Here is a 22,705-nt window from a genome sequence, read left to right on the forward strand (position 1 = left end):
CTCTCCCCTGGATTTGTGCTCCAGTGTCCATGGAGCGGGCTGGAGCTGCTGATGGGGACCGGTGGCCAGGAGGGTCCTTTCCAAACAGAAAGGGGGTTTCAGAGCCGCAGCACAGCTTGGCTGTCTGAGGAGAGGGTGGTGGGCTCCTTGGGGTGATGCAGGCAGCGCTCACCCCACTGTGTCCATCAGCATTTGCTGACTTTCCCCCATGGTGGAAGCACTAGCAGCTATTTGAGTAGAGTTTGCACGGGCGTTTAACCCAAAGCCTTGGGCTGCTGCTGCTCTCACATCTCTGACACCCACCATGTCGGGAGGTGCCAATGTTGGAGAGTGAACTGGGAAAGACATGTCTTTCTCCTGCTACATCTTCCCAGGCTGTGGCTGTGGTGCTCAGGGCCCTAACCCGCAGCTGCAGACATTGCAGATGCCATCAGCACCTGAGCGGAGCTGGTGGTGAGCGTGGGGAAGGGGGAGCAGAGCTCCTCAGGTGGGTCAAGCTCTGTGCAGCTCAACCTTAGGCTGGTCTTCAGCCCCCAGTCCTGGCCTCTGACTGATGCTCCAAGGCAGCGGTGTCCTCAGCAGCAGCCGGCAGTGCAGGGGCTAATTACGTGGCGTCACACACAATGGGGGAAGTTCTCTCCTGACATCCTTTGTGATCCGCTCCCAGCCCTGGATCTGGTGAGTCCCCCGTCAGTGTGTGAAGAGAGACCAGCCACCTCGCTGTGTGTGAGAGCATCAGGACGAGCCTGGCTGTTCCTCCTGGGGCCTTGGGGCTAGATTTTGATGTTTGGTGGGGTTTCGTACTATGCCTGCTCCTGGCAGGAAAGAGTCTCAGACCGCTTATTTATTTCCCATGGGATAAATAAGCAGCTTGCTAAATGATAATGACTTTCCCTCATTGCTGGTGTGTACTTCATTTGACCTGGTCCTTACTTTGAAATTTTCCCTGTTTCCCAAGTGCAGCTGGAGGGTTTTTATATAATTTGCATGAATTCTATATCACCTGCAATATAGTTCAAATCATAAGAATTAAGTGCTGGCGAGATCTCCTAACAGGCAGCAACAGTTTTATTGCAGATGCTGGAGCCTGTGATTGAGTGGCCCATGGAGAACAGGACTGAGGATACAGAAGGACTAAAAGTGGTCTTGCAAGCCCTACCCTTCCCACCAGGGAGGCCCAGTGGATTTTTGGGAATGATTTGCCATTTCTGTGGTCCTCGACGATGCCTGCAGCATGGAGGGAAGGTCAGGAGACCGGTGTTCCTGGTGAAGATGTGCAGCTTGATGCAGAGGATGAGGAGCCATTGCGTGTTTCGGGAGGATTTTCTGAAACCCAAAAGGAGAGATGCACATTGCAGCATTGGAGAAAGGTCCGCTTTGTTTTTTAATAATAAAGGGTGACATGCAAGCTTTATTAACAAGACACTTAGGGGAAAAAAAGAGGCTCAAGGGATAACCCTGAAAAAGTGGCGCTAAATGTGTCATTTTTATGAAGCTGATTTTGTGAAGGGTCCCTACATGCTTTGGCAGGAGGTTGCAGCAGGTTTACAATAATTTGTAGAAAGATAGAAATGTTTTCACCCTGAAGTGAGAAGAAGGGCAAAGAAACCCGCGTTGAGATGGTTTAAGAGTCGTCTTCAGAGGCGGAGGCTGGTGGAGGGACAGATACCTGTCACTTCGGGTCGGGAGAGATGGGTCCAGTTTCAAACAACCATGGACTTTGCTGGGGGGCTGATGTGTTGACCAAGGAGCCAAACCCCCCATTCAAGAGTCTGGATCTGGACACAGCGGGGAAAGCTGGATTTTCACTTCCACAGAGTTTGGTTTGAAAAAAAAACACATTTGAAAGAGCTGAAAAGAGGGAAGAGTGACAAAGAGCCAGATCCTGGGTATCGGCCCCGAGGCGGGCAGGCCGGCAAGGACATGGCTGCACTGATCTGAGCCTCCTGGCACAGCCCAGGACATGTCACCCCAACCCTAGTGACCGACCCCAGCCAGCATCCTCTATTTCTCCATCAGTCCATAGCACTAGTCATGCCCAGAGTGGCTGCAGCCCACTGACCTTTCTGCTGGCACTTGCATTAATTCCCCTTAAACTGCCTTTGGATCCTCTGGGGTTTATTTCTGTTCCTAAGGCAGAGAGTGAACAGTTGTTAGAGCAGCGCCCTGTTGCTAACGGACCTTTTGCTAACGGGGAAGTCAACCCCCCGATGTCCAGGTCAAGAAGAGTTGTACTGACATTTGTACATCTTTTTTTTTTTTAATGTAATGCAATTGGCAGTCCTCAACCGAAAGCAACCACTGGGGGGGAAAAAAAGTTTAAAATTTCCCTGCTGATTGCTCGATTCGGAGTGTGTACGTTGTTATATTTATATTTGTGTTGCTAAGGCAGCAGTTAAAAGCATTTTTCAAATTAGGCACTGGTAAGCTGTGTGCAGAGCCAGGGCTCTCTCTTTGATGGCATTGACACCAACATGCCTGCATCTGGAAAGCAAATCCCAAGGCCGGAGGACAGCAGAGTTTCTCTCCTCCAAGAACAATGCAGGCTGAGACAACAGACTTTATGCTAGGTATTATTCGGTGCTTCCTGATGTCTTGAATGTATTGTTTATTCATAGTGCAGAGGCTGAAGGGCTAGTCAGATCCTGACAAGCGTGAGCATCCTTTATTTATGTTATGATGAACAGGAGATAAGAATTGGCAGTGCTGTTCAGGAGGTCCTTGCCATACCTGGCTCTGGACATGGAAGGGCGAGGCTGGGCTTGAGGCTGGGCTCCCCTTTGATTTCTACAGGAGTGATGCTGATCAGCGGAAAAGTTATGGCTTGTTTCCCTCTGCCAAAATAATGAAGAAGATGAGGGCTGGCCTCTTGATGATGCACTTTATGAAGAGCACACTTTCATTGGCGCCAGTCACACTTAGCTTTTCCTTCTTTTTTGTGCTTTGACTTTGTTCTTTGGGCCTCATTAAGAGAGGGAGGGGATCCTTTCCCAATTACAATGTTGACATGCTGGAGACACTCTCCTTCCCTGTCTTTTTGCCTCTGTAAGTGATTGCACTCCGCAGGATGAACTAGAATTAAATCAAGTGAACTTCGATTGAATAATGCAAGCTATAAAGCAGCCCTTCTCCATGAAAAATCTCATTTCTTTTTTATTTTTCTGTTTTGATCCCCTAGCCTGCATGGAGATAACCTTGACGAATAATCCCATGGCTGAGGAGAGGCCTCATAAACTGCTGGGCTGCCTCGTGCCCCAGTGGGAGCATGCTGGTGAGGGCAGGGCAGGCAGCCCACCCTCGTGCTGGTGCAGGCAGAGCAGGCAGCTCTCGCCAAGGGTGCAAACCCCCAGCCCAGGGAAGCAGATTTTCCACCCTTGTTTTGTCCAAAATCTGGAAGTAATCATCATAGTTGTGCTGCTTTTGGTGGCACAGGGGATTCAAAGCCTGGGAATGGATATTGTGACTGACCCCACGGGAACCCGCTCGCTTGCATGTGGACTAGTGACGTGGCACAGAGCATCCCGAGCAGGGGCGACGTGTGGGCTGGGGAGCCTGCATGGGAAGGATGTTATTCCAGTCCATCAAATGTAAATCATGAGGAATTTGCTCATCAGTGAATGATTTCAGTTCAGCCAGGATTTGGTCTTCTTTTCTGGTCAGAAATCAATAGCAAAGCTCCTATTGATATTGGTCAGAGGGGGATTTAGCACAAGGTCTGTATCTGGGCTGCGGCAGGAGACGCGATGGCAGCACATGTGGCATTTCCTGAGCCAGCGGTGGGGTTTTGGTGGCACCAGCATTCGGTGTGGATGGCCCTGGGTATCCCTTGGCCCCTGAAGCCTGGGCCATGCGGTGTCAGTGCTTTGAGCATTTTAAAGCTCTGTGATGTACCTATATATATTGAAACTTGCTCTCTGGCCCCCACCCACCTGTTTCTCTCCTGGTTTTCCCAGGGCTGAGATGCACGCACATAGGGATGAAGCTGCTGGGCAGAGCAGCAGGGCTGGGGATGCGGGGATGAAACCAGCTGAGGCTCTGGCCTTGCTGGAGCCATTCTCATGTCTGCCAGTGCAGGGTGGTGGAGAGGACTCCCCACTGAGCAGGGATTGCTCCAAAACTGTCTCTGATCTCTCCTGCCCTCATTCTCTTGGCTACCCTCAGAACCCATTTGTGGGGCTGCGCTCTCCTGTGGGGCGACATGCTGTGGGGTGGCATCCCTCCCTCTGGGATGGCAGCGCCAGGATTGATGGATAAACACAGGATCAGGCATTTTCTGTGTCATTTACAGTCTTGAGTGTTGTGTATTTTAAAAATACATGTGTCCGTTCGCTCCCAAGCTCTAACCATCAAAGTCGTCCTGTAGGACTGAGGATGCAGGAACTGCAGGGACCAGTAGTTTGTGCAGTAAATCTCCTGCGTGACTCTCCAGCAGTAATTACTATGTGAAAGTAATAACCGAGCTGTGCTGAGTGCTAGGCTAACTCCCCCAGCTCGCAGCTCCTTGCATGTTTCTCTCTGGGAGGTTCCTGTTTGGTAAATTAGATATTGTGCTGTATTTCAGAAAAGGTCACACGTAACCAGCGCTGCCTTTGCTTTATTATCTTGGCAGAGCAGTGTAACCTCTGCCGGGGTACGATTGGATTTCACGTTTGGCTCTGCTGCAGCGGCCCCACTCCCTGCATCCTGCCATTGTGATTACGTTAGCAGCAGACTCTGCTTTCCTTTATTTATTGAGACATTAAAGATGCATGCATTTATTTTTACCATGTTCATAATTGCCATAAAAAACAGGCCATAGTATCCCAGAGCGGCTCTTTGGGAAGGAGAGCGGCCGGGGGGCCGGGGTGAGGCGGAGCGGCGGCAGAGAGGAGGCAGGACGGGGCTGCTGGGGCAAGTGGCTGTCCCTGCTGCTGTCCTGGGATGATGCTACAGTCAGCCCAGAAGAAGGGGAGCAGAGCAAAGTCTGCCCCTTCTGCTGCCCAGGGTGCCTGACAGGAGCAAGGAGCATCCCCCGGGCCAGGGGTGATGCTGGTGGGAGCCCAGGTGAGTTCCCTGTAGATCTGGGGGGACTTTGGGTGGATGAACAGGTGGAGTGGGGTGCTTGACTCGTACAAAGAGACCTGCGTCCTCGTGGGATCCTGGCCAGGCCATGCGGATCCCACCACATCCCAGCACATGGCCTCCGCTGTGACTCAACCGTGTGTCTCCCACCACATCCCACCATGCAGCTGCCACTGCATCCCCCTGCACAGCTCCCACCGCATCCCACCATGCATCTCCCACCATGTCCTACCACCTCCCACCCCACGGCTCCCACCATGGACTCCTGAGTGGGAAGACCCTGCTCTCTTCACTACCTTCTGTTTGCTTTTTTGGATTCCTTACCTGCTGCCAGCACCAGAAATCCAGGGCTATGTAATCTGAGATTAAAAGTCGGTGTTTCAAGTGCAGAGCGAGTTAGTGGGCTTTGCTTGCAAGTGACAAATCCATTGGCTTTTCTCCCCTGCTTTCACTCCTGTCCAACTTTTAAGCATGTCACCCATTGTTTGCTTTTTTATTAATAACAGAGCCCACTGTCTCTGCAAATGAAATGATGTAAAACAAAGAAAAGTTCCTGCATTAAATTCTCCAGCAGGGGATTACCTTGCTGGCATTTACATATCTATGCAATAAATATTTTAACATGTTAATTATACACTAATAAGAAAAATACCTTTTGAACTTTCAGTCAAATTGACACACAGAGAACCGAGTCCATCAGGGAATTAGAAGCAATTAGTTTTGTAACAGAGCGTAGTCACATTGTTTCTTCTCTGCAAATTGTTCTGTGGTCACCAGCCAGCCTTTTTTTTTTTTTTTTTTTCTTGTGAAAGCTGGTGGAAAGACCAACAGGGTTTTCTGCACCTGTCTCGGTCCTCCTCGCTGGGGTCTGACCCATGCTGGGATGCTCCTTCCCTCCCGTGGGGTTTGCTGCTGGCTTTTCTCCTGGCCCAGAAAACCTGGCTGTTCTCAGTCATGGGGAAATCAGATTTGTAACCATCTACCTTTTCTTTTCCTCCTTCCAGACTGAAAACTACTCCTTTGATTCCAACTACGTGAACAGCAGAGCTCATTTAATAAAAAGGTACGTAGGCTCGCTTGAAAGCACTTGGGTTTGCCCAGCCAAATCCTGATTATTTAATGTTCTTCCTTACTGTGTTATATACTACTTGCTTTTTTTAATATGCAAAACGTTTCAAGAGTAATCATTTGATTTTAAAAACAGTATTTACTTCCTATTAAGTCCCATTGCTCTTGGTTTGCAATAAAGGCAAGTCTTTTTCTCTTCTCTTTGGCTCCTTCGCACCAGGAAGTTGCAGTGAGTTAGGTGGAGTGCTGTTACCCTGACAACTTTCAAATTCATAGAGTTTCTTCTATTTGAATGCACAGGAATAAAATGATAGATTTGGATGGGGAGATCTCCCTGCCATGTGAGGCAGGGGAAAAGAAAAAAAAAAATAATTGTTTGGCGGCAAGTAATTGGGTTGGATACATGCTCGCTGTTTTAGTTTGAATACAGAGGCAAAACAGCACTTTGCTAGGCTTTTTTCTTCCATGGGTAAAAAGGAAATCATCAGTTCAGTTACAAGCTGGCAATTACCCTTGGGGGAATTTAACCCTTTGGTTAAAATACTGGTATCCTCAGAGCTTAGCAGTAGCGAGGAAATGTCTTGGGGAGGTTAACAGCAGGGTTATCCAGTTGAACCCCACTGGACTATGTGAAACTAGAGGTGAGCATCCCCCCGTGGGGCAGGTGGCCAGGCTTGCCTCTGCCTCCTCGGCTGTTTCCGAGGCAGAGAAAGGCACTGACACAGCACAATCAATACTCATCAGGAGGCTGCCGCGCGTAGGGCTGGAGGGCCGTCTCCCCGCGCAGGATGTGGGCGCAGGAGGTGGCCGGCAGCTCTTTGCCTGCCTCCCCCCTTCTCCCCAGGGACCAGCCGAGGTGTGTGGCCGTGCCCGTGCCCGTGCCCGTGCCCAGCGGGGTCACGCCCAGGGGCTCTGCAGAAGCCATCGCACTAGCAAGGGTGTAACGGGGAGCAGGAGCCGGCCCCAAACTGTTGAGATCAGATCTGAGCAGTAAAAATATCCAATTATCTGCCTGGCTGAGATCCCATTTGTTTACATCTTAAAAATATAAGGAGTAAGAGAGCTACGAGCACATTGTTTAAGCAGCTCGGGTTCAGCTAGCGGAGGGCAGGTGTATTTGCCAGCATGGCTCATGATGTTTAATGATGCTAATGCGATTGCGAGAGAGATGGCTTGCCCACACCACGCTGCTCCTCGCCAGAGTGTCTTCAGGCATACTGAAAAAAACCCAAATCTATTAATCTTTCCTCGTTCACACCTAAGATAAAGGCAAGCAGCGCTCCCGCCTGCCGCAGCAGGGTTTACTCTGAGGCTGTATTGTTTGGGAAATGCTGCTGCTGCTGATTCCCCAAGACCTGCCCATCCTTTAGAGAAGTGTCAGCCGCGGAAACATGTCGTGTGGCTGCTGCATTACGGTCTGGTTCACTGCAGGGAAGATAAATGCGTTGTAACACAGGTTGCCTGCACGTTATGAACAGCAGCTCCGTGTAGGACAGCGTTTCCCCTCGCTTTCTACCTTTGTCTTGTATCTTAAGTACAACGGGTACTGGGAACGCTGTGCAGACATCTAAGAACAAAAAAAAATATTTTCTGTAACACACTGTGGCATCATTTTCATCCTTTGCCTTTATGAAGATGTTGTAACTCTTCTATCTTTGGTGAGTGAATCTCCTCAAATCCAGCACTTTAATTAATCTATTTGTACTTTTCCTGTGTTGTCTGCCTGCCTCTCTCGCTCATCTACACACACACACAAATGAATTGTAGATTTGTAGTGCTTTCTTAACTTAAAATTCTTTGATGTCGCCTGGAATCAAAGTCAGTGGCTTCAACAGGGACATCTTTATTTAAAAGGTAATGTTTGAAGGTTTACCAATTTATATGTATTTCAGAGCTCCCCCCTTGTGTGCTTTTGCAAAGCATCAGATGGTAGGTGGTCTGCTTGGTTTCCGTGGAGACGCAAAAGGGCTTTTCAAAGTAATGAAAATCTCCAGCTCTTTGGGGCTTTGAAGCACAGGCCACATCTTCCACCAACTCATCCACCATCATTGCACCAAATCATCCAGCGAGAAAGTTTGGGGCCGTGGGTGCAGGTGGATCCCCACTGATGGGTGCAGGTGGGCGCAGGGATGCCCCGATGGCTGTGTCACCTCAAGGTGTCCCTGTGGTTCACTGCAGCTGGGTGTCCTGGGCCATCACCCCTTGTAGGGCAGCAGGGAGCAGCAGAAGGATCCCAAATGCAGCCAGAAATGAAACTCGTCCATTCTCTTGGCCTAGGAGCTGGGTACTGGTGGGGTGATGGAGCTGCTCAGCCCTTGGGGAAAATTTGGGAGCAGCTCCACCCCCAGGTCCCCCCAGCAGTGGCTGCACTTGCAGGGGGTGTCAAGGAGTTGGACTGTGCATCAGATCTCCTTAAAGATGCCTGAGATTGGACCCAGAATCACGGGGTTATTTTTGAAAATAAGAATGGTGTTGTCATCGTGAAAAGAAATTCCCATTTCCAGGAAGACTTTTGTTTTCAAACTTTAAGTGATTAGGATTTGGCCTAAAAAGTTAGGGTTTAGATCCTGTGTAACTTCAATATGGGCTAATACGATGTCAGGAAGCCTAGTTATAGAAACAGCTCATTTAAGCTATACTCTTAAAATTGTATTTTCAAATCCTGCTTCACTCTCAGCTTCCACAATACCTACACCAGCCTGACCCCAAGGGTCACACTATACCCATGGCCAGAAGCAGCCTGCGAGGTGGTGCAGGCTGGATGCTGTTTTGGGGTGCAGAGGTGCTGAGCAGGGGGTGCCCCCCCTACCCCTGCAGCCCCTATCCCAGCCATCTGTGGTGAGGGAGCAGTCCCAGCCCTGGCACTGGGTGCTGGAGATGGCTGGGGACATCCCCGTCCCTGCGGGGCACGAGGCTGAGCGGTGGCAGTTTTGTCCCCACTGCATGTCTCACTGCAATGCCGCAGGGTGCTGGTGGCCACCTTGTCTCCTTCATTAAATCATGGCTGTGTCTCCCCTAGCAGCTCCACGTTCAAGGACTTGGAGGGGAACAGTCTAAAGGACAGCGGCCACGAGGAGAGCGACCAGACGGACAGCGAGCACGACGTGCAGCGGGGCCTCTACTGCGACACGGCCGTCAATGACGTGCTGAACACCAGCGTCCCCTCCATGGGGTCCCAAGGCCCTGAGCAAGGTGAGCCACCACCGTGTGCCCTGGGGGCTGCTCATCACCCCCCCTGTCCCCCACAGGCCCCATCTGGTGGTTCCGGTGCGGCCTCGGTGGGTGCACAATAAGGATGCTTAGCGCTCATTGGGGATAACACTGTACATCGTCACAGTGCTGGGTAGATAGAAATTAATCTTCACGCCACGCCTGTCAGGTAAGCAAGCAGTTAGGATTATCCTCTATTTCACAAGTGGAAAACCCAAGGCGCTGAGCAGCTGCCTGACAGCAAGCGAGCGGTGGAGTTGGGATTAGGACAGGAGTTACCGGCGCCGTGCCCAGGGCTGGTCCCTGCAGGCGCTGCTCTCCGAGGCTCAGCCGGTGAGCCCTTCTCCGCGCATGCTGCTCCCCGTCTCTGGAGCTCGTGCGCAGGCGCCATCCAAGCAACTTTTCCAAAAGGTCATCAGAGCGTGTAGGCAATTAGTCAGGCATCCCACGAGGGATTAGCTCAGGCCAGTGGGCGAGAGTCTGTATTTTTGCCCCAAATAGGCGGTGGGGTTTCAGCTCTTACACATCCCCGCGTGCAGGGATGAAGTCCTGCTCCGAAACCAGACCGATATTAGCTAGAGGAAAGAAGTCAGAGGAGTTCAGCTGAGCCCAAGCCGTCATTTGTACTTGGGCATGAATGTCGCTTTTAATGTCTGACGGATGCAAACATCCTATGCAAACATCCTGTCTTTTTCAATTAAGAAGCCTGAATGCAGTTTGGTGCTCCAGCGCAGGAGAGCCTCGGGGCGCTTGGCTATATCTTGAGATAAGCTGTAGCTGAGGCTCAACTGGAAGCCCCACTGCTAAAAGACTTAAGGATATGAAAACAAAATGCTGTGATTATGAACTGGTCTTCAGCTGTTTAATTCAATTCATGGTAAACATCATTAAAAGCCTTTGTTTTGCTGTCATAAAAGAGTCAAACGGGGGAGAGAGAGTTCTTGCCATCTGCGCCGCCGAATGGTTTTTTTTTATTCTGGAGAGAAGCTGATCGCTGTATTAATTCTCGATAGAGTCTGTTAAATGGCCGTAGTTAACCCTGTAAGACTCCACGAGGAGGGGAATGTGGAGGTCACCTACCCATTCCACGCTGCCAGCCATGCTAATTGGAGAGGGATGGCATCCGCAGCGATAATGTATTTCCAGACAACCCTACTGTGGCCAAAGATGAAAAAAATTAAACATTTATATAACTGTACAGTGGCAGTTTAATTCTCCGCGGACCGGCACCGTGTCAGAGAATGCAGGCTGATAGCTATCATTTATTATTCTTCTATTACAAAGAAATGCTTTTTCATTTCGATCAGGAGAGGGTTTCCTAAGATGCGTTTGCAGTAAGGGATGACTGTAGGAACAAAAATGTTCATAATTGATTCCTGTCCCATTGAATGGTCTGAGCAACATCTGTTAATTTTTTGTCACATTTCTTCGTCAAAAAAACCAATCTCAATGGACTGCAGATAGGGTTTTACAGAGATTACATTTCTGATAAGTCTGTGTGCTGGCTCTGTTGTGCACCAGATAGCAATACAAATAAGTTAAAGACGATGAGTTGGAGGCAGAGCTTGTCGGAGGAGTCAGATGGAAATAAATACGGTCCAATCCATTGTAACGTGAACTCCTAATTGCATGTAAAATACCCCTCAAAAATCAGGAATATTTCCAGAAGGCAACTTCGAAAGGCAACCTGTGTGTCTGGTTCCCAGTCCTGTGATGGCCAGGGGGTTGGCACACTTGGATTTGGTTTATTTTTGGGAGGAAACCGGCATGCCAGTGCTGCATTGGCATCCAGCTGGGCCTACAGGCAGGCGGGCAGGCAGGTGTGTGGAGGGGGCCAGCTTTCCTGTCCTGTGGGACCCCCACTGCCTCATGCGGAGGAGCAGGGGGAACTTGCCTGTGAGGTTATCAGGATGTTCGTGGAGCAATGAGAGGAGCAGCGCAGGCTGGGAGGTTAGCAGTTACTGTTACAGAAGCTTAAAAAAAAAGGTTAAAGAGAATACTTTCTGGGCTGATTTGTCGAGCAGGGACTGCAGAAAATAATCAGGAAAATCAAGATGCTGAGATGATGGTGATAACAGCAGTTCCAGCGTGATTAAAGCGATGGCTTTGGCATGGTAATTTTTACCCAATTTCAGGTCAGACAGGGCGGGGAGGAAACACAAGTTCAATGCCAAGGACGTGCAGGACCTGTGGGCTGCCCACGACCCTGAGCAGCCTGGCTGCTCATGTTCCTTTGCTCTCCATCCCTGCCTGAACTGCATCTCATGCAACCCCAGAGAGATGTGTTGGGGGAGTCATCAGAGGTTGCTCGTCGATGCTAATGATCTGCCTGGGAGCCCCATGAGCGGCCCCCATGGCCAGGCTCTGATGGGCTTGGACCTCAGCTTGCACCACCACAAGTCCTTCAGACTCTCAGATTTCATCTAGATGATTCAGGAGTCTTTATCTGCTTGGTGGGTAATCCTGGATCTGCTAAGGCAAGACACTGGTTGGCAGAAATCCTTACAGCTTGGGGGTAGGGGCCAATCCCTCTGTGGTGGCACTGGAGGGTTAGGGTGGACCTGTCTGGCCTGCCTTTGCCTACTGAGGTGCTGGATGTAAAGAGGTAGGCATGGGGTAGGCATGGATGGGTCCAAGCTTCTTTAGTGTTCTTAAACCGGTGTGTGAGCCTGGCACTGGTGGTGAGTACACGGCCGTGGGAGCCCCAGGGACCTGCCGTAGATGCTCAGATAGCCTCTGGACTCTCTACCCCTTCACTGCCCTGGTGCCACTCTTGGGTGGGAGTGAAACCACATGTCCTGCTGGCAGAAGCCTTTTCTCTTGCTTTGGAAATGACCTAGATTTCCAGGAAAATGGCAAACCATAGTGTGGAGGGTGTTGAATTTTAGTGGTGAGCTTTAGCCGGAAGCTCAGCCGCATTGCTTATTTTTGAAGTAGGACTTCTGCCCAGTCCCTCTTTCCCTCAGGATCTTAATTATTGATTATAAATTAATCACTTGAAAAGATGGCTTTAATTGCTCTAATATGTACCCAATTTGGAGTTCATTATCACCCAGAATTGTTTTCCTTCCCCTGCTAATTGATACCAAGTGGGATGCTGAAGAAGGCGGGCACAGCATGGCTCCTCCTTCCACAATTGCCTCGCTGCCATTTAATTGTTTGTTTATTTGTGGAGGTGTTAAGCGTTGCTAGAAGTTTATATGCACTCCTTTCCTAATGGCATCCTCAGCTGAACTTCCAAACAGATTTTGTCTGAGAAAGGGAGGTTTTCAAGCGGCTGTTGGAGCTCAGCAATGTTTTGGGTTGGCTGGAGAAGTCTGCTGGAGGATGGTGGTAAATCCTGGGGTACCCCTTCGTATCTTGGCCTATTCCCTGCAATACGGGGTGCATTTTCTCCACGTCCTGGTGTAACCTTGACTCAAAATTCAGCAGTGGAAGAAACCCTGATTTCCAGCAAGGAGGTGAAGTGCGGTTGGTGTGGGGAAGGAGACCCACCACCAGCATCGCCTCCGCGGACAATGGTGGGTAATGCCGGCAGCTGTGGGAGCTTTGCTGTGGGGTTTGAAGCTCATGACACTCCTTCCTCCCAGCAGTGTGGGGAAATCTCAGCATGAAATGTTTTCCAACACTGCAGAGCGTGGCAGTGCTTTTCCTGGGAAATGGCAGCGCAGACCAGATGTTTCACAAAGTAATTGAAAATTCCATTTTATCAGAAAGCATTTGCTGTCAAAAAGTTTTATCTTTACTTCAACAAAGAGGTTGATTAGATCCCTCAGGACCTGAATTAGCATCTTTGAGGCTAGATAGTCTGTTTTGTGATTCAGGTAGTTATTCCTCCCTTGGTTTTGCTCATTCTGGGACTTAGGGTTTTTTTAAATCCCTTTGCCCTCTTTCAAATGTAGTGTTTGTGCAGGTTTGGTGTGTTTTCTCTGTGTGAAAGTATATGGGCACCTAGATCTGCTTAAATGTTTTCTGCTACCTTTTTCACCTTGCCTTGAGCCAGAGCCATACTTGTACTCTGTAAGTCATAGGAGCACTTGCCAGCATAGAAATCAGAAAGGAACTATTTCAAATATGTGTTTTTAAGGTTAGAAGCAACAGATTTCAAACTTATCTTAATTCCCAGTGCTGGCCACTGTTTTTGCCATCAGTTGCAGAAGGAAAATCATTGGTGCAATGAAGCAGTGACTTGCTGTTTAAGATATAAATAGAATCCAAAAGAAAATACAAAATTAATAAACACACACAAATCATAAAAAAGCCTGTGTTAGAAATAGTCACCACAGCTATAAAATAGTGAAAAAGCTTTAAAATCAAAGTGAGAGGGTTTTTAAGCAATGTCAGTAATGTGTCTCTACAGAGAATTGCTGCTAAAAGCATCACTTCCATTTTTCTGGTGCCAGATCAGCAGTAAAGGTTGGCGTGAAATGTCATCTGGAAAGACCTGATCCTGCATACATTTCCACATTTGAGTAACTTTGCTCACATAGGTGGTTTAATTGTTTCTGAGTCTCATAAACTCCATCAAGATGAAGGGTTCTCTGAATAGAAATGGGTTATATTTTAAATGCTTACGTTAAGTCTTCTTCATACTATCACGCAGCATAGGAATAGGCTTGGATGTGAAGGAGCACATGATATTCACTGAAACTTTTCTTGCTGGTTGCATCCCAAATTATTCAGATACATTGTCATTTAGGGGATCAGGTTTTATCTAGAATATTCCAATTGGTTCTTATGCTCATCTCCATAGTATCTGTGTGCATTTCAGTCATGAATTGAGAACATGACTAATGGTATTAACAGGAGGCAAACACAGGTATTAGAAACTGTTGATTTTTTAAGCTGATTTCCAGCAGTCGTTCCACCTGCAACTCCCTTTTACTCTGCAGAAAAGCCTTTCTTTAGAGCTGTATGTACATGAAGACCTAAGTGACATATTCTAGGGCTTTGGAAGCTGGAAATACAACTGCATTTCTCTGGAAGTTTCTACAAATTAATAAAAATGCCTACTTCCTTGTATTCATATATGCAGCACAAGACATAAAGTATAACATTCACGTGTGAGTGACAGCACATCCCTTAAGATGGATAAACGCTGTAAGCTTTCTTCACAGGGCAATGTCAATTATTACAGCTCTTCTGATTTCTGTATTATTGGATGTATCTCTGAGTAAAGCAACCTCAGTGAGCTCAGTGGTGCTCCTGCAGTGGCCAGCCTGGAGGGAGCAGTCAGCTTCTCACAGTACTTTGAAACCCTAGAGAAGGATTTTCATGATGAGTGGGTAAGCTGGGCTTTGGGAAGAGGAGCTGATTGTCTTATGATTCCTATTCTTTCAAATGATTACATATTGAGCATCTAAGTCAGTTTGTGGATGGCTGTGTGGTGGTTACTGATGCTTTTTTGTACAATGCTCTCTCCATCCTCCCCAGGCACCCACTCCTGCTGATGTTGCCCAGCCGGGCTTGCAGAGGGATGTAAGAGCTTTTATTAGACCAGTGAATGTAACTGGATAAAAAGCTGTCAAGCACTCAGATTAACAAGTCTCTCTTCAGGACGACATTTATCATTGCCAGGTTCGCAGTGCTTAGCTCCATCTTTGGTGGGTGATCTGGACAGGCAGAGGTGGGCAGTGGGTCAGGCTGCCCCACCGATGGGCTCAGCTGCCCTCACCGCCCTGTTGCGTTGTGTCAGAGCAGAGCAGGGCAGCGGTCACTTGAGGAGGTTTAATCCGTGCACGGACGCTCTGGTTGGCATGGACAGATCCCTCGTGTTGCTTGTTCCTTGGGTCTGTAGCTCTGTAGCGTTGAGCACAGCTTGGAGAGGTCCTTGCTGGAAACTGATGGTGGGGCAGGGGTGACACTGAAGTCATATCCGTAGCAATAAATGAAAGCCAGTCCCTTCCTGCAACAGCAGAACTAAATAAAGACCAGATGTGTAACCTCCTTTGTTTGCATAAGAAGCATTATCATATATCCCACATTCCTGGCACTCTTTCTTCCATTTTCAGGTTCCTTCCATCAAAGATAATTCTTGCAGTGTCTCCATCACTGAAGTTACTCAGTCCAGGGTCACAGGAGTTACAGCCTTTAGAACCTCAAGTCCCTTCCATCTAAGCACAGAAAACACTCACCAGATGTGAACATTTTGGCAACTCTGAGAGAATTAAAACTTGGATCTGTGCCCCATTGTGTAGGTTTGTAATGGATGAACGATCAACCCAGAAAGTTGGAGAATTTCTAGTATTTTGTTGTACTTTTTAATGAGATTTTGTCAAATTTAGTTATTGCTTACCCATATTTTTGCTGGGTGACTGGAGAGCAATATATAGGAGATATGAAGAAGCGATATTTCTGATTAGAGAGTTTCAGCTTCTGCTTGTGCTTGGTTTTGTTAACTGCTCCTAAACTCCAGCCCAAGCAAGCAGAAGGTTCATGGAGAAGATCTTTGCCAGGGTTCAGCTGAAGGACGGGACAGTGCTAACCCTGGCTCTCCCAAAGCATCCTTTTCCAAACCCACTACACAATACTTGGATCTTCAAATATTTCTGAGATAAATAAACAGTTCAGTCAAGCTTGCAGCTTCTTTTCCCCTTATAAACAAGCCAAAAAAAGGCTCACGTGGACTTTTTTTTTTCCTTTTCCAGTAACCTCGAAGGAAACCATTAACACTTTCTGTCTCACAGCAGTTAAGACTAGCAAAATGGTCAAGGTAATGGCCATCATATTTAACAGTAGGGAAGGTATATGAATAAAACCAAACCTTCTGCTAACGCAGCAAGCCAGCACTTCCCGATCTCCTCCTGTAATCAATCTACATCGTTAATGACTCTGAAAACAGACTGAACTGCTGGGGCTGGCACTGGGAAACTTGCATTACAAACTAACCATCTCTTATTAACCTTTCGGTGTTTCCTTCACAACACTAATTAGAGCCAAATAAAACTACTGTTTGTGAAACTCTTAAGTTAAAATACAATTTTCAGAGGAAATATGGTAAACTCCAAAGCTCCTGTTTGCTTGGCCTTTCTTTTTAATTATGATGGAGGATGGCTGTTACTTGTTTAACAGAGGCTTACATGATTAATGCTGCAATGTTACTGTAATTAAAACAGAAAAAAAATATGTGATTGGAGCCTGTATAATTTACAGACATCTTGGCATTCTGGTGGCAGAGCAGCTCTAAGTGTTGCGAAGAGGAATCATAAAAATTTATTCTAATTAAAATTGCCAGATTGACTAAACAACAGGTGACTTATGTAACTTAAGCGACTTGCTCTTGGGGTGAGAAATCATCTGAAATCAGTGAATTATACAAAGCTGTCTATTATTCTACTAAATGGGAAAGTGTGTGCTTACCATGGCAACCTGCATCAATTTTGCAGCCGCTGGAAAATACAGGGCCCTTTATTAAAGGAATAATCGGCACAAACAGCGCGCTGACCCTCGGCTCTGCAGGCGCGGGGTGTGCGGCACGGCGAGGTTCGGAGCAGCCTTCCAGGCACGGGAAGGTGCCATCAGGTTAAATCCCCTCTTGCTCTATCAAAACATGCTCCTGGCACCGCAGGGGTGACTCGGGTACAGTGCCAGACCGGCATCTCCAGAGGGGGTGGTACAAGTTAGGTGTCTTTTTTTTCCTCCCCCCCCAAAAAAAAAAAAAGTGGTGCAGTTAACTTTTTTAGTGTGATAAGGAGAAATCATTTGGATCTCTCTTAATTATGCTTGTGACTGCGGAGAGCTTCAGGGCAGGGGACTGCATTTCCCCTGGGTACAGGGGAAGGAGCCCACTTGTCTCTGAAATACGGTGTATATGGGTAAGTGTCTGAACTGCTCCTGTTCCAGCAGATGACTGCTGAAGGGAGACACACCACTGGGTTTGCATGTAGGTTGTTTTACTAAATGATCTATGTAATAATATATAAGTCAAAACTTTGTAATAATTGGCACAAAACAGCAAAGAGAACTTGCAGCTTTTATCCGTCTTAAGGGAAGTGCTGCCACTCAAAACTCACAAGCGCTATATTTTATTTCTCATACAGCATATATGAATGTAGGAGAGTAGATATTTTTAAATGGGTCACAGAATTATTAAGAAGTTTGGCAGCCTTTCCTCACGGCAGACACACAGGTATGCAGCAGGGCGGGCTGGGCTGGGAAGCAGGAGCACAGGGCTGTGCCAGGCTCCGGCTGGGTTTGTGTTGCCTTTGCTCAGTGATTTCCCTCTCCATCCTGTGTTTAACCCCTGTGTCTGTTTGGAAAATAAGTTCTTTAGAGCAAGTATATTATAGATATATGCTAGCAACAATGTGTATAATCACTCTAAGCATAATGTGGCCCTATTTTTCCTGAGTATCTATAATAGTAATGATCAGCTTCCCCACTCTTGGCATTAGCTCTTAGTGTTTTTATTTTTCAGCAGAAACGCTTTTTTTTTTTTTTCCCCCCCATTTTCCTTATTGTATTTTCACCCTTTTTCAAGTGTGGAGAAGGACTTGCTTTGTAACCAGCTTCATTAGCTACTCACATGTTGTGTTTCATTACTGATATCTGCAGCCAGCTGCGGGTGACAGCACATCGCAGCGGTTGACCGGCGGTCACCACTGTGTCACTTCACCTTTGGGCAGTGACAGTCACACTTGGGGCAAGGAAGCGGAGTCAGGTCAAGCTGGGTTGGGCTCAAGGTCTGTGTGTAGTAAATAGGAGGATGTTTGGATGTGTGGAATGAGTAACTGTAGTGAAAGCAGAGCTTTATCCTGAAGAAATCCTGAGTTAACGTCAGTCCCTGTAGGAAAAGGAGAAAATTGAACCACCAAAAAAAAAAAACAACCAAAAAAAAAACCCCAAGAAAAAACCCTCTCTGCAGTGAAGCAATAGGAAATGAAAATTGCTGAGATAAACTGTCATGTGGGTAGTGGTGCTACCAACCTTGTGCTGCAGTAATTACCTCTATGCATGCAATTTGTGCTCGGCTACGACTGATTTCCCACATCATCCGGTGCCCAGGCTATATTCAATCAGTCCCAGCTGGAGAAAACTATCTTGGATCATTCGGTGAGATTTCACCACAGATGCTACCTTACATCTTACGGAAGCACTCGAGAGAGCTGTACGCCACAAAGCTTCCCTGGCACATGGCTGGAGGTGTGGGGACGGTCACGGGAGGATCCCTGCGGCAAGTGGGGGCTGGCTGCAAGGCAGGGGGGTGCCACGTCCTGTGGGGTGCTGAGCACCTGCGGCTGATGGCAGGGTAAAGGTGAGGGGCTTGTGGCCCTTTCTAGGGTGAAGACTGCTCCGCTGGGTGCGTGCTGGAGAGACTAGGTTGTTCTTACACTGGTTTCTGTGAGAAATGAAAGAGCAAAGAGTGTTGGTTGGAAATTTTTGTGAGAAGCCTGAGGAAGGTGGGTGTCTGCGTTGCTTGCAAACCAAAATAATTTGGGCACTTGATTTCCTGACTGCTTTGGAGGTGTCAGCTACATTAAAGGGATGAGACAGGAGAGTAGCTGGTGCGAGTACAGCAGAAAGTCCTGCCTCATCTGCTCAGGCACGTTCTCCAGTCAGCTCATTGAATAGGTGAACTGCTCCTGAGGCAGGCGAGGCGCCTTCGGATCTGCCCTGCGAGAGGGAGAGCTTTCTCAATTCAACTAACTGTGTTTCTGGATTTGATACAGCTCAGTGAGAAGTTATAAAGAGGCAGCTCCCTTTTAGGAAGAGGAATTTGGCTAGAAATCTGAAGTCAAAACTGCTCATAGTAGTAATTCAGGAAAGGTCAGAGAGCCAGAAGTATTTTTGTGAGTGGTAGGTGCATTAGTGGAGGGTATAAATACCTTCGGGGAGGGTCTGGCACACTCAGGTAGACACTATATATACACAGGGCCTTCATTTGGTTTTCACTCTTGGCACTTATTTACCAGCTGAGTTATTTGTGCCGCTGACATCACCACTCACCACCATGTTTCAACAGGAGCCGTGTCTTCTCGATGCTCCCCTCTGCCGGCCCTTGCTGCATCTTCTACAGCTGCTGAGAGCCATCCCTGGGAGCACGGGGCTGCCGGCTGCCTCGCAGCGCTTCCCGGTTGACTTCCATGTCCTGCATCTGTTCTGACAGGCGGTGCTTTTGCAGCCGCTCTCTGATTAGTTTTGGTCCCTCAGATGCATTGATTTACAGACCTTTCCCCTGCAATACAGCTTTTCTCGATGACAGTCCATGAAGCGCATGATAACTCAGCAGTTTAAATTATTCAGGCAAATTGAATGTGTTTGGCTTGTTCCAAACTTTTGTTTCCTTTCGATGCTGTCAGGAGAACGGCTGTAGCCCTGCTGCTTGTATCCAACTCATTCAGGTGCCAGGGAGACACAAACAAGTCAGGTATAACCCATGTTTTACCTCATTCATCGCTTATTTCCACCTTCAGCCGTGCTTTTTCTGGGCACTTTTGTGCCTCAAAAATGTTTATCTTGATCTAGGGTTGGTCCCTTCTGGTATGCTGCTGGGCTCTGGGAAGTTACCTCATCTTGCGGTGGAAACGCCATTGTAAAATCCAAAGAAAATTCTGTGTCTGTTCTACCCGTTAGCCACATGTCCTTTTGTGAAAGTATAGTCACTCATGCAAATATTTTGACCCATTAGTCATCACCGTATGATCCAGGAACCTCACATTAATGAAGACAAGTAATTAAAATGAACAATTCCGCCTGCAATTCCCTCATCGTCTGACCTCTGCTTTGTCAGTCTTCCTCCATTGTTATTGGGTAGATATGTCCAATTAATTCACTATAAAAATCCACACAAGCTTTTCACCGGGCAGACGTGCCTTGCAGGGACCACCGAGCTATGGCAGACAGGTGGAGAGGGGATGCTTTGTCAGTGCAAAACTGTCCCCTTGCTTTCTGGAGACTGTTCTGCATAAGGAACTTCTGGGTATGGCTGAAGGCATTGGCTTTCATTCTCCAAATATGAGTTTGGAGATTTAGGACCTGACTCAAAGCCTGTTGAATCCAGCAGGACTCTTTCAGCTGAGACCATTGAGCTTGAAATAGGACCCAAGAGAGATGGCATCCTCGGGGGACGTGCTCTGAACTTTGCTTGACACATCGGTCATCTAAGCCTGTGTTCAGAAGTGAACTCAGGGAGAAGAAATCTGCTGCTGAGCATCTCTCTAATTCAGCAAACAAGGCAGAGCCGCTGCTGGAGGATGGAGGCTTGCCTTGGAAAATTCTAGCTGCAAATGAGATGCATGATTTTAGGAATTAGAATAATTACCCCCTGGAACAGGTTCCCAAGGGATGTGATATATTCTGTATCACTTAGAGTCTTTAAATCACATTTGCATGTTTTTCCTAAAAGCGTGCCTAGTCACTCAAAGTGAAGGGCTGTGCTTGAGAAGCACAGCGTGACAAAGCTGAGCATCCCGTGGTTTGCAAGGGAGCAGAGCAGGGAGTCACCATGGTCCCACATGGATTAAGCTCTGCAGATCCCCAGTAGAGTGGGTTTTGGCACGTCCTCAAGGAGAAGAGCTCATGACCATCCCCTTGGCTGGCGCCGTGCAGGAATGTGCAGAAATGTGCAGAACTTGAGCAAGTAACCACACTGGGGATGATTCAGGAGTGAACTCCCCCAGCCTAAATCTGCCTTCCCTTTCCGAGCAGACACAGTCCCTTCCTCGCTGAATCAGCTGTCCCCAGGGGCTGAGCAATCTTGGCTGTATCAGTATTTCCAGGACCTTCCCTCCCACCGCTCCCTAAATGATGAGAGTGTTTTTGAAGACCTCATTTCCTGGCCTTTCCCTTTTATCTCTCCAAACAGCAAGTAAACGAGCAACACTTCAGTTTTTAGTTACTGCTTCTGCACCTGGTGAGCTATCAGAGGCTGTTGACGATGACTTTTCTCTTTTCCATGCTCCTGCCTGCAGGATTTGGGGAGATAATTCATTTGGTCCTGGTGCTTTGTCAACTTTCAGCGGTTGTAATTGCCTAATGATCAGTGCTGATGCTGTTGTTAAGCCTGTTAAAACTTTGTCCTGCTGAACAGCCAGACTGTGTCTGTCTCATCATGTTGAGCCTGCTGTGTCAACTGGGGCTGCCTTTGATGCTCCCTCCCCGGCCCTGGCTTTGGCTGCTGCTTCCCACCCCACCTCAGCAGCTGCCTGTGCCCACGGACAGGGATGGATGCAGCAGGGTGCTACCCATGCTCGGGAATTGTGCCCGGGGGTACAAATAACTAAAGAATAACCCCACAGAGAGACAGATATTTCCAGTATGAATCTCCTCTCACCTGTTCTGACAGCTGTGCCATCCCCGAGGAGCCTGGTGCTGGGTGATGAAGGTGGTCCATCACCCCGAGCCCTGGTGGGGTGGGTGAGAGGAGCTCTCTGGAGGAGGCTGTCACTGGTAGGGCATATTTAGCAACCTGCATACCATTTTTGTTCTTCCATCTCTCGGGTGCTTTTTCCACCTTCGTTATAATTTTTTTTAGAGCTCTAATTGGCCGCCTTCCGTGCTATCACCTTCTTTGCTATGCATCTGAGGTGCCCAACTGGCTGGTGCCGGCTCTTGAAGCCCCCGTCGCTCATCCTTGTCTCTTCCAAGGCTGTTTCTTACTTAATGGCACACACTGAACATTAGTGCATTACCATCCCTTTTCCAAGAACAGTCTCCATCCACTCTTCTCTCGTCCCCCAGTGCCTCATCCAATTTAATTAATTATACTTAGTATATTACGCATCCTGTCAAAGTTTTTCCTTTCCGAGGTTTAATGGTTTTTTAATTCTAATGCATGCTGCATGTGTAAGTGTTTTAGAAATGAGGCGAGCGTGCAGTGGCAAAGAGGCAGCATTACATCTGTGTGCTGCAGACAGTGAGGGTGGATCCCCGTAAAGAGGCTCCAGCAGAATTGCTGCAGGACTGCGCTGCCCACCTTCCCGTTGCATGCCCCTTCTTATGCTTGGGGGGAAAAATTTGGCTAATTCCCACAGCAGAGGGTCACGTTTGGGTTAAACCTACCTGCTTATGGTGCATCTTATGCTCCTACCGCAGAAGCAGGCACCTGGCCAGTGGCTCAGCCCCAGCACCAGCCACATTTCAGCTTCTGCAGCCCTGTGGTGAACTCCAGTGCAATGAACTTGACTCTTCTCCTCATGCTAACTCTATCTGAAAGCACCAAATTACATCAGTCATTTCAGCCTTGCTGTATCCCTTTGAAGAAAGGCCATGTTAAGGATGTGGTAGGGACTAGACTAATCAGGTAACGCCGGCTGGGGCTGGTACCTATTGCACTTTTATTTCCCAGTGACAGTTAAAAGGTTTGGTCAGATAAGTGGTTCAGGAGTGACTTTGTGGGGTCTTATACTTACTAGCTTTGGGTTTTTCC

General features: G+C 48.0%; 1 protein-coding gene across 2 annotated transcripts in view; it reads left to right on the forward strand.

Annotated features, from left to right (window-relative positions):
- Nucleotides 1-22,705, forward strand: part of PCDH19 (protocadherin 19) — a 59,652-nt gene that overhangs the window by 21,812 nt on the left and 15,135 nt on the right. Inside the window, exons 3-4 of one of the 2 annotated variants that reach the window (XM_026848591.1) lie at nt 6,066-6,124; nt 9,149-9,321. In XM_026848591.1, coding sequence (XP_026704392.1) covers nt 6,066-6,124; nt 9,149-9,321 — 232 coding nt within the window. The remainder of the gene's footprint in view (nt 1-6,065; nt 6,125-9,148; nt 9,322-22,705) is intronic. The other variant, XM_026848592.1, reaches the window with a different exon arrangement.

Source organism: Athene cunicularia (genome assembly GCF_003259725.1).
Source record: "Athene cunicularia isolate RWA chromosome 4 unlocalized genomic scaffold, athCun1 chr4_part3, whole genome shotgun sequence".
Taxonomy (NCBI): Eukaryota; Metazoa; Chordata; class Aves; order Strigiformes; family Strigidae; genus Athene; species Athene cunicularia.